Here is a 12,894-nt window from a genome sequence, read left to right as displayed (position 1 = left end):
AAAGAAATAAAAATAACATACATTATAAAAATAACATCGTTATCAGACCAAACAATTAACAAAGAAGCAAGTTTGAGCTAAACAGAACTAAAACCTTTCAAGTTTTAGCTGAACTCACTTTATCTTCCAAGTCTAGCGAAAATGATGATTGCAAGACGTTGAGCATGTCGTCGTTTGGCGAGGAGTCCATCGAAGCTGTAAACCCTAAACCAATGGAACAATTCTTATTCAACTGCAAAAACAAATAGAAAGTAAAGCTTTTACAAGTAAATATTTGGGTTGGGCCGGGCCAAGCGCGCTTTGTGAAAGCCGGTGAATAGAAGTGTCAAGCTATTATTGGGTCGGAAAGTTCCTGTACGTTAGGACTATAGAATAATTTGCCCCGTCACCGGCAGCACGAAACTCATAGAAAACCTGTCATCCAGTCGCAATAAGGTTATAGGCGGATAAACACGGTCCCGTCGCCCTTCTTACCTACGGCAATGGCTTTGGTCTCCGCCGACATCGGCTCCGCTTTCTTCTGCGTCGCCAAGCGGTTCTCTGAGCACGCCCTTCGCTTAAGGAGCCCATGTCTCCTCCCGCTTTCTCACTCGAGGAGGCTATCTTCCGCCGCTGGGTTGGGTGCCTACAGAGTGACATCGAAGGGGAGTAACCCTCGATTTCCTCTCACTGCACTGACAAGTTCGAGAGCGTTCTCGCTCAGGTTTGCAACTAACGCCTCGACTACGGTGGAGGGCTCCGATGTGCTGACGAAGATTCCTCCGGATGATCGAATTCCTGCCACCATTATAACGGGGTTCCTTGGTTCTGGAAAGGTGAGAAGATTGCTATGACTGCTTAAGAACCGATTGTAACCATTTACCTCTTATGTTAGGATTTATTGGATTTGATAAATCCTAGTTAACGTAAATTCAGATTGCGGCCAAACACCGCCTAAGTGAAGGTTGAGTTAATCAAGTGCATGATTTCCAAGGGCTTATTTGTTTTCACACGAGTGTCTGGAAGTAGCTTTAGGTCAGTCTTAAAGTGTGTTTCTTGCCGGAGTAACGGTCGGCTGTTTTTTTTTAATTTTTTTTAATTTTTAATTTTCGGTGCTTTGAGCTGCTGTATGTTATAGTTGCATGCAATGCTTTTTGACCACCTTTGTTTTATTTTTTTGACGATTAGCTGCTTCTTGTCATTTGCTTTTCACTGAAACCAGCATCAGGACGGAATTTCGACCATTTTTCATGTGTTTGATCCACGCCTTTCAACAATGACCACGAAACGGCTTAGGAGGTCACGTGTATAGAATTAATATATAGAGAAAGAGGAATAGCTTATTTTGTAGCATATTTTGTTTCCAATTTATTGTGTAATCGGACCTATGGATCATCAACAAATTATAGCATCTTATTATAAATTGGCCTAGTTTAGGCTCATCTAATGAAGTAGGTTATTTCTTCTATATTTGATATGGCATCGAAGCTTTGGGCTTTTAAACATGGGATTATTTTTCATTTGTTCTTCAAATCAATTTTGATCCTTAGATCTCATTACGTATGATTGTTATTCATGTTGGACTTGCCATTGACATCATATTGCGTTTTTGTTCACACATTTGCCTCCATTGTTCGAAGATCTGCTTCCATCACCAGATGTCATTCTCAAATGCATCATTAGAACAAGAAGTTGCAACTTTTAGCCGAGTTCGCATTTGCCACCCAATGTTTGCATCTTCGTGTTCGCCAGTGTTTGTTTTCTAATATATTTAAAATTGCTACCAAACATTCCATGGAAGTCTTTACAGAAACATCTGAAGCTCTGCAGAGTATTTAGGCAGCCTAGATGTTGAATGAGAAGAATTATTTGAGGTGGTCCCAATTTTTCGTATACATTAAAGGAAAGAGGAAAGCTCTCACAAGGATGGGACTGAAAAAAGGAGGCCTGCATGTTATGGCCTACGTTTAGGGAGATTTGGGATGCTAGTTGATAGATACATTTCAAGGCTTATGATGTGGTGCATATGAACTAAAACAAAGTCAGGGCATATATGATGAAATAAGTCAGTAAAATTATCACACGAGTTTTTGTTAAAACCCATGCAAGGACTTCAACAATAGTGATGTATTAAAGTCAAGTGTTTTGAAGATACTATAATTTTGAAGAATTAAATCGAAAAGGTTTGAGTCTACAACTTTCTTGCGGAGCTTAACGTTGATTGATGTCAAGTCAGAGTTCAAATTATTGACGAAGATCACTTGACCTGAATGAATGAAGTCATTACCTTGATTTATGCTGAGGACTACCATAGATGGGTTTTGTTTGAACCCTTAGTGGACGAAACTATAATGGTACCCAAGTGTACTTATAGCAGAACATTGAAGGCATATAAAAGAAAAAAATGTTGGAATTTATTTGAAAACTAAGCAGGGAGGTAATCAATGAAGAAGACAACAAAGACATTAAAGCCGAACAAATTTATTACAAAAAATAACCATCTGAGTCAATGCAAACATTTTGGTCTAGGAAAATTTAATAGTGGTGGTGGTTGAAAGTTCAAAATGATTTGAAGTATCATTGGAGAAGCCCATTGGCGCTTGATCTTGTAGTCTGATGTAAGTTCTCTATTTCTGATGAGCTAAATGTTTGATATGAATATATTGAGATTTTATAGGTTATCGACCCAAGTGACACTCATCATATGTCTAACATTTCTCTAAATTTTACATGCACTCTGCCCAATCAGTAGGAAAATATATGTTGCAGATGGTTTCTTAACCGATAGAGTTGGCTCATGGGATAACCATATCAATCAATCTTCTAATCTAAAAAATGTGCTTATTGTTCTTTGATTATTCACCAATTTGATGTCCACATGGTAACTCATTTTTGATACGAACTATAATGCACTTTTTCGCTTTTCCTACTCTATATTTCAAGACCTTGATTTAGAGGAGATGATGTGATTTGCTAGTGATGTAGACGAGTTGTACTATTTGGAAAGGAATCACGGAAATCAAATATTAGGAGGAATAAAAGTTTCTATGGTTAATTTCTTATCATCGTTCAATAAAGGCACTAGCTTCATTAATTAGATGAGGACACTATCAATTGTTATATTAAGGTCTATGCTTTTAGTTTTATTTTCATTATGATGTCTATGAATGTATAAAACCTTTTATTCTATTTTATTTGATTCATTGCAGCATATCGGGAACTTTCACAGTTCCAAATGTGTTTTACTCGTATTGTTTTGTTTCATTGATTGATGATTATACTAGAATTATTTGGATCTCTCTTCTTAAATCTAAATTTAGTGTTAGCTTTATACTTCCAGAATGTCTCAACATGATCCAAAATTAGTTTGGGTTTAAAATTCAAATTTTTAGATCATTTAGTGTATAAAATTATTTTGTCCATGCTTTATCTCCATATTGAAAAAGAAAGCATTATTTATGAAATCTTATGAATTTGTATCCTTCGACAAAATAGAGTTGCAAAGAAAAAAAAGAAGGTTTACCATCCAAGTATTTCACTTCTATCAACATGTTCCAATGATATTATTAGTGGAAGCTAATCTTGTTTTTTTAAACTACCATTATAATCAATTGACTGCCTTGAGGATTTTTAAGATTTAAACGGCCAAGATAATTGTTCTTTACATTCTTCTTGGATATTGAAACCCAAATAGCTTAATTCCAAAAATTTTGAGTGCATTGATTTGGTCATATTTATCAGCATACCAAAGGAAAGCTCGGTCGAAGAGCTTTTAAGCGTGCCTATATAAACTATTTTTCAACTAAGAGGGGCTAAAAATGTTAACCATCTACACACCAAGAAATTTTCTTTTCCATTGATGTCACTTCACCTAAGAATTATGATATTTCATTGAACCTTATCTTCATATGGAGTCATCCTATACTCTGGAAGATAAGGATAAATAATTTTTTTTAATCATTGTCAACATCATCTATAGCTATTACAACTATTTCCTGGTGACAACTTGAAAGAGAAGATATACTTGAAGTTTCTATAGATTCGAAGCAAACATGTATTAATAAATTTTCTAGGTTGTGGAAAGCATTATATGGTCTCAATTAATCTTAAACTACTTAGTTTGTTAATTTTTTTTTTAAAGTGATGCTTGTTACTAAATCTATATAAATTAGTATCCTGCTTCATCTTAGACCCTTATAGATCCATATGAGACATAAAATCGGTAGATATTTTTGTCAGACGCACTTCTCTTCAACGCACATTTCTAACTTAATTGTTTAGTATTGAATGAGTAAAAAGTTATTCTATCTATATTTTGATAGAAAACAAATTCACTTTAATTATCATCCCAATAATCATTGTCACGATTAACATGGACGAATGTATAATTTTAATCATTAAAATATATTATAGAGCTTTTAAGAACTTCCATAGAATATTTATGCAAATTAGCAGTAGTTTTAATTATATTATGTGCATTCTTCTTTTTCTAGAATGATGTGCCAAAATAGTCCACTGATTATTTATATGGGGTCATTTTAGTCTAGAGTCTATAAAAATGCTAAATTAGTTCTTAGACTCTTTCAATATGAGCTAAAATAGTTCAGAGAGGACTGCTTTAGCCCCTATTAAAAGATTATGATGACTAAATTGATACTTTTATAAGCTCTGGGACTAAAATAACCCCAACAAAGAGTCAGGGGACCATTTTGACACTGTCAACTTTTTTATTACATTCCAAACTTTTTTACTTAAAATTGTAATATAAGGCCAATTTGAGTTACATGATTTTATGCACACCTATTATTTTTCCTTCCTTGAGATAATAGCTAATGTAATACCAAATGACTTAAAAGTTGGCGAGATAAATAATTCTGATACAATATTCAAAATACAAAAAAAAAAAAAAATCATATGAATGCTAATATTTTAAACTAATTTGAGCATTGCTATTCATAGACATGATTAACCTAGTGCATCAATTTTAAAGCAAGAGAAACTTTTGTTATTACACATTAAAAAATTATTACAAGCAGTAAGTTTATCTATCTGGAAAGAAATAAAATGCTGATTTATTAGTCAACATTCAATTTTATTTTTCATTTTTTACTATTTATAATCTTGAAAATATCATTTGATGTTTGTATAAGTTTGGTATATTAATATCGTTTGGTGGTCATCTTAGCTTGTTACTTGTTATTTATCAATAGCCAATCAATTGAAGATTAGACCATAATGTAACAATTTTTAGAATTGAGAGTCAAGAACTCCCATTTGGCTTCTATTGAGACTTATCTCGTTAAGTTTCCACCACCTCATGTGCATGTCATCATCATCATCATTTGCCGACTTATCTCACCTAACATGATTTTTCATAGATTATTGTTAGCATTATCGTAAATATTTTAAAAATGTTTAACATTGTTATGCATCTTATATCAACTAACTTGTATGAATGTGTCGAAATAAAATATTACATGTAAAAATCTACATTTATGTATTATACTATGTATCACATTATGAGACAATTATGAGACATGAATTATATAAAAAATTGTCCACTGCCTTAAAGCTTGGGAAGGATTAAGAATTCCAAGCAACTGACTCACTAGCTTTGACAACCTTCTATGGATGCAGTAAAGTTAGGGGAGGGTGGTCGTGCCCATCTAAGTTGTAAGGTTCTGAGGAGGATTTACAATAGAGGATTTACAAATAGAAGAAGTTGCCTTTGGTAGTAGTTCAAAGTGGTGTGCTTGGGAGAAGCAGCCTTGGAACTGACATTTTATTATCTTGCTTGAATGTTTCATCTTGTATTTTGAAATTGAGCTTCAAGTTTAATGTTCCGACTCAACCGTTCCGTGTTTATTTATTGTTTGATTTTCAAGAACTATGCTCACTCATATTTGAAGCCTATTTTAAATTCAACTAGTGGTGCAAATCGGCGGTGCTTGGATGAAGATTTGCTAATCCTTTGTAGTATACATTTTTGTTTTTGTTTTTGACATATTCCACAAGTGCGATTTTGAATCACCCATATCTCAGTAATCCATGCTAATCATTTTTTCTTTCGAAGTTGTAATCTATGTGGTGAATGGGTTTATTTTCTCAATTTTCTGTTTTGCCTTTCAAAGCAAGCAAAATCACTAGGCTAGCATATGAGCTTGATGCACAAACTTTATATTTTTTTCCTTGAAAGTTTGAGCTGTTTACCTAAGTAGATCTCATGATGCACAGATGTTGTCAATGGAATAAATCCATCCAAATGTTAGTAGGGATGTTAAACAGTATATGACGCGAGGGTTCCTGGGGTCGGTGGGGGTCGGTTCAACAAAGAGAAGGGAGGGGCTAACCGGCCCATATGTTTTGGTTAGGGTTGTTGTCCAATAGGAGGGGCTTCCCCCTCCTATTCATCTTATATATATATATCATCTACATGATGTCGTTGACAACGGCAGGCTCTGCTAGGGTTTTTCCCCATTGCGATTCCCGACGGTGATTCTATCGGTTTTTTCGCTTCTCTTTGGCGTCTCCCACGAAAACGTTCACATAGCTGCAGCTCCCTGTCTCTCTTGTTGAAGTCGAGCGCTCCTAGCCGTCTCCGTAGTCGGCAAGGATCGCTACTGTCGTCGTCGTCCGATTCCATTGACGACGACGCTATCTCTCACAGTCGTCTCTCGTAGCGGACGACATTTCTTCTTGAGGCTGTCTCCTCGCTCGCTCCAGACGAGCCGAGCCCGACAGTGCCCGAAGTTTGCTCGCTTCTTTGCAGCCTGCCAAACTATTTCTCTTGACCGCGACCATCTTGTTAGGGAGATGGCCTCGATGCTCCGTTCCTATGCAAATGCCCTTGTCGACGACTTGCCCACTTCTGCTCGTGCCCCTCCTCTAGTTTCAAAGCCTGGTTTTGCTATTGGTAAGTCATGCAATGTTCCATAATCTTTTTACGAGCCTCTTGAAGGTGGAGGTGATCACACTTTTATTAAAAAACTTGGAAAAAAAAGGGAAGCCTGCACTTATTCTCATAGAAGATGAAACTGATACTCGCGTACTCTTGGCATTTTGCTCTTGGGGAAATTTTTTTATGGTCACCCAAAACTGGAGATCATTAGGAAGGAGTTTGATGCTATGAAACTATTGGGCAGTTGAAACATACTTTTTCAATAATCTCATAATATAGATTACACTCGCATTTTCTCTCGAAAAACTATCAAGATCGACAATTGTTTTATGAAAATTCTGAAGTGGACTGTCGACTTTGATCTAAATGCGGAGTCCTCTATCATTTCAATTTGGATAAAATTTTTGGGGTTAAAATTACATCTGTTCAACATGGAAATCCTATACTCCTTAGCAACTGCTTACGATAAATCTCTCAAAGTGGATAGTCTTACGCTTGCTACGCTTGCTGTCACCAGACCCGCTTGCTGTCACCAGACCCTCTGTGACTTGTGTATTAGTTGAGAGAGATATCACTCAACCAACTCTGGATGAGATATGAATTGACACTAATCACAACAGGGATTGACAAAAGGTTGAAATAGAACCACATCCTCCTTACTGCTCTCATTGTAGTATGTTTGACCACAATTATAATATTTGCTATCGCTTGCATCCTCACCTAAGGCCGAATATTGCTAAAGATTAGTCATCTACCATTCTTGCTCAGAAGGTGCAATCCGATCCTCTTTCCAACATCGCAGTTCTAGATGAAGAACACTTTGCTATCGGTACAGATCCAAATGTGTTGATACCACTTACTGTTATTGAAGAAGTTTCACTTACATGCCAAGACACGAGAGTGCTCTTTCGCCCCGATAGAAGTTCAGCTGGTACAACAAGTAGTTGCCTCTAATGTTCAACAAGCTACACATATTCTGCACACTTCAGACTATTCTGCTAACCAGGTGATCCAATCCTCGGATGAGTAATGACAGGTCTACACGAGGAGGAAGAAGAAGAACGAAGGACGACTCGAGCTAGAGAATCTATTGGATGATACATTGGTTACTATTGACAATGACACTCATCTGACCAATTTATTAGCTACTCCTTCCCTAGAACTAGAGACAGAGGCAAGACAAAATTAGTTTGCTCTCAAAGTGGATAGTTTTACGCTTGCTGTCACCAGACCCTCTGTGGCTTATGTATTAGTTGAAAAAGATATCACTCAACCAACTCCGAATGAGATATGGATTGACACTGATCACAATGGGGATTGACAAAAGGTTGAAATAGAACCACATTCTCCTTACTGCTCTCATTGTAGTATGTTTGACCACAGTTCTAATATTTGCTATCGCATCCTCACCTAAGGCTGAATATCGCTAAAGATTAGCCATCTACTATTCTTGTTGAGAAGGTGCAATCCGATCCTCTTTCTAACATCGCAGTTACAGATGAAGAACACCTTACTATCGGTACAAATCCAAATGTGTTAATACCACTTACTGTTATTGAAGAAGTTCCACTTACATGCCAAGACACACGAGAGTGTTCTTTCGCCCTGAAAGAAGATCAGCTGGTACTACAAATAGTTGCCTCTAATGTTCGACAAGCTACACATATTCTGCACACCTCAGACTATTCTGCTAACCAGGTGATCCAATCCTCAGATGAGTAATGATAGGTCTACACGAGGAGAAAGAAGAAAAACGAAGGACGACTCGAGCTAGGGAATCTATTGGATGATACATTGGTTACTATTGACAATGACACTCATATGACCAATTTGTTAGCTATTCCTTCCCCAGAACTAGAGGCAGAGGCAAGACAAAATTAGTTTGCTCTCCAGCTACCTGATACTCCTATTTTATCATTTTTTGATTTTTATTTTTTAAATCTCTTATGTATTGGTTGTATTTTCCTTTTTTGAAACCATTTGATATGGTGATTTTTGTGTGGACTGGGTGCCATTTTTGGGATCTCCCATAAAATCTATATGTACCATACTTTTTATTTAATATATTAGCCTTTGAGCTTTCAAATATATATATTAGAAAAAGCCCGAGGGCTAATATATTAAAAAGAAAAATATACAGATAAGTTGTATGAGTAGACCTAAAAGAAGGCCAACTTGCTCAATACAACACACAAAATCTCAAATAAAACAGAGCATAAAGATAAAAACCCAAAACCACCAACGGGCGCAAAAACGCTAGGAACGTCCCACTTTAATCCTCCCTCTGCCTCTAGCTCTCGGGAGGGAGCCGATTAACAAATTGGTAAGGTGCGTACCATTACCCGAAGTAATCAACGTATAATCCATCAAATTTTTGAGCTCAAGTAGTTCTCCATTCTTCTTCTTCCTCCTGGATGTGTAAACCTCTTATTCCTCATCCGGGGATTGATTCATCTGATCAATGGATTGGTCCAAAGGTGGCCGGACATGTGTAGGCTGTTGCACATCACGATCCCCATTAACCTGAGTAACATTAACATTTTGCTCGACCTGATGAGGCAGTAGTGAAACAGTAGAAGTATTGTCACCTGTAATATCAATGATATGCTCTAGAGCAGACGAGGTCTGAAGAATCTCCCTCACCCCCACGATAGTAGGTTCCAAAGACGGTGGAGCTACAACATTGTGTGGAGACTGAATGATTGACATATTGTCTGCGAGGATAGTGACGTTTTCAGGAGTATCATTTTGATGATCAATAGTGTCAATAACTTGGAACTGATCATGAGGAGATGGATTCACTGCCTTTGGCGGAGCACTTTGTTTTTTTAGTCTGAGGTAGGGGTGTAGATGGTGATATTAAGAATTAGAGTGTCCGAAGATACGACAGTTCGAATAATACGAAGAAAAATGCTCAATCACTGCATTTTGCCAAATTCCATAGTGTAGTGTGCCCAACTAAATTTTCTCAGAAGAGGTTGAAGTGATGTCTCTTTCAATAAATACTCTGCTTCAGATGGACGAGAAAGATTAAAAGTAGGAATTTCCATTTTGAGTCGCTTACCATAAGCTGAGGTGATAGGAATTTCCATTTTGCCAAATTTTTATTCTTTCTACTAAGTTTCTTGTTGTCCTCCGCCCACTCAAAGGAAGGAGGGAGAAAGCACGATTTAGAAGTACCTGAGGCGTGGATGCCTGCAAGGGCATCAACATACCCATCCCCATTAGATGGAGGTTCCGTGTTAAGAATAGTGAAGAAAGCAGAGAGCAAATTACAATTCCAGAACAGGGAGCAACGATTCGAGCCGTCTCGCAGCAGCATACAGAAGGACTTCGAGCGACAACAAAGAGATGCCCCCGAGCCCGACGACTTCTTGGGACGACGACGAGCCGCTGAAGAAGTTTGCGCCCAAACGTCCTTTAAAAGCTGAAGTACTACGAGAGGTAGCTGAGACGACGCCCTCGGGCCCGACGACTTCATGTGTGAGCCACTGATTCATTAATGCAGACAACCTTGGCAGACGGCTCTTTCATGATTGGTATATGGTTTTCCCCTTGGTTGTTATTTCATATTATTGTATGTGATGGTTGTGACCCTATTTAATTAAAGTAATAAAATTGCAATTTCGTGGAATTGTTGTTTTGATCAACTCCGGTATCGTTATATATCACCTTTTTTTTGTTTTACAGTAAATTTAGCAATTTTACTAATTAAGTTTGGCTTATTCATTAATGCAGACAACCTTGCTAAACCATATTTTGACTGCTGACCATGGAAGGCGCATTGCTGTTATCGAGAACGAGGTATATTTTTTGATTTTTTATATGAACTTTGATGTCTAATTTCTTGTTCATTTGCTTTGATGTATTTAATACTTTAATATTCCCTATTTTATAGCTGTGATGTTTAGCATCTAGTAATGTCTAGATGTTCCGGTTCTGAGGAAATCCTGATTGTTTATTGATTATGTTGAAAGGCTTTTTTGTTTTCTAATTCATTGTCATTCTTGTGTTATAATTTTGTTTTCTGATAAAAAAGGAGACTGAATCCACTTTGTACTATACCAATATGAAGAGTGCTATTTTCTGTATGCCATCTGAATAGCAATTCATACTAGGCTTTTCTATTCTATGCTATGCATCAATCAAATTTGAAATGTTGAAAGAAATGCATCCTATGTATGAATTGAATTTACGAGTCTCTTTTTATGACTAAGCATTGTAATAATGTAAGTAGATGTTATTTTCGTTAAAAAATCTTTAATTTGGTTGGTACATATATTAAGGTTTAGGGTAGGGGTGTGAATGAGGATTGGCTTGAAATCGGATCGTGAATCAATCCCATTAAATTTTGATCCGATTCGGTGTGGATCGATACAATTTTCGAGCCGGGTCGAATGCAATTTTTTGCTCGTGAGCCAAATCGGTCCGGCTCGAGTCAAAAACAGTTTAGGCGTTGGGGATGTATTTTAATATTTATAGTATATCAAAAGAAACTACACGTGCACGGATGTATATACAGACATTAAATTTGTTATTAAGATCATTTGGTTTGTCTTCATAATTTATATTCTATTTCCTGTACTGAAATTTTTTTTGAAGCCATGAATTATTCTGCAAAAGGATGAGTTTTTTCTGGTTGCATCTTATTATGCGATGAATTATTCTGCAAAACAATAAGTTTTATCTGGTTGCATTTTCTATATTTCTATAATTTTTTTTTCCTTTTTCCCAAGATTCTAAAAAAACCCAAGATGAATTTTTTTCCTTTGTATAGCTACAACCGTGGAGAAAAGTGTTCTTGAAAAACAGTTTAGGCGCTAAGAGTGTAAAGTGAATTACCAGAAATTTGAGACCGAAGCAAAATGAATAACCTGGAAATTTAGCTGGATACACCTTTGATTTCACCTGGAAACTTAGGGCTTGTTTGTGATCATTTTTTTTTGTTTTTTGTTTTTATTTTTAATTGAATGCTTGTTTTTTTTGTTTTTTGTTTTTATTTTTAATTGAATGCTTGTTTGGTGCTTTTTACGTGGTTTTATTTTTTTATTTTATTTTTAAAAATTAACTTATTTTAAAAACTGAAAATAATATTTTGATGTTTTGAATGTTTTTAAAAACAGAACATGTTTTGTTTCAAAGTAAAACATATGCAAGACAAAATAATAATAAAAAATAAAAAACCTAAAAATAAAAGTGATCCCAAACGACCCTTAGTTGCTAAAAAAAGAATGCTTTTTAAGTTGAATTTGTAGATTATTTTTGATTTCTTGTTCTTAAGCTTGGCTGTTTGAGGTTGTTTCGTTCTTCACACATTGGTTGTTTTAATTACCGTTTTGCTGTGCAATTGACAGCCCATATCAAAGTTACTCATAAGTCATTTTATTTTACTAGATTGCAGTATTTGAGATGTTGCTTTCCAACCCACTTCAATTATCATGTGTTTCTATTTTCAGTTTGGAGAAATTGATATCGATGGTTCTTTGGTGGCTGCAAAAACTACTGGAGTTGAAGATATAGTCATGCTTAACAATGGCTGTCTTTGCTGCACTGTGAGAGGCGATCTCGTGAGAATGATTTCTGAGCTGGTTGAGAAGAAAAAAGGAAAATTTGATCATATTGTAATAGAGACCACAGGTAAAATATTTGTTTGGAGCTCTATGCTAACATGCGGAGTAATTATTCTTAATATTATTGTGCTTCTGTGTCATTGAGCAGCTTATTGTTTTTGCAGTTTGCTCTGGCAATGTTTCATATGAATTGAAGTTTTTTACACATTCTTTCATCTTTTTTTTTTTTCTTCGTGGTTACCGGTATCTTAATCACAGTTTATTTGTTACATCATTTTCTTTCTCCAGCTTGCATATTTGGTACAATGTCGTTTCATTGAAAGGTATATTACTATTCAAGTCTATTTCATATTTACGTTTGTAATGAAATATTACAACCCCACCTAGGAGCTTGGAATACCAAAAAGAAACGAACGGATAGATGGAGAAAGCACTTTCTAAACATTT

General features: G+C 36.0%; 1 protein-coding gene across 1 annotated transcript in view; it reads left to right on the top strand.

Annotated features, from left to right (window-relative positions):
- The first annotated feature begins 373 nt into the window (after window positions 1–373).
- LOC110023360 (uncharacterized GTP-binding protein YjiA-like) overlaps window positions 374–12,894 on the top strand; it is a 61,734-nt gene continuing 49,213 nt past the window's right edge. Inside the window, exons 1-3 of the mRNA XM_020722738.1 lie at window positions 374–815; window positions 10,616–10,681; window positions 12,334–12,514. Coding sequence (XP_020578397.1) covers window positions 483–815; window positions 10,616–10,681; window positions 12,334–12,514 — 580 coding nt within the window. The 5' untranslated portion in view covers window positions 374–482. The remainder of the gene's footprint in view (window positions 816–10,615; window positions 10,682–12,333; window positions 12,515–12,894) is intronic.

Source organism: Phalaenopsis equestris, unplaced genomic scaffold (assembly GCF_001263595.1).
Source record: "Phalaenopsis equestris unplaced genomic scaffold, ASM126359v1 Scaffold000224, whole genome shotgun sequence".
Taxonomy (NCBI): Eukaryota; Viridiplantae; Streptophyta; class Magnoliopsida; order Asparagales; family Orchidaceae; genus Phalaenopsis; species Phalaenopsis equestris.
The sequence above is the reverse complement of the archived record's forward strand: the minus strand, read 5'-3'. Positions and strand labels throughout refer to the sequence as shown.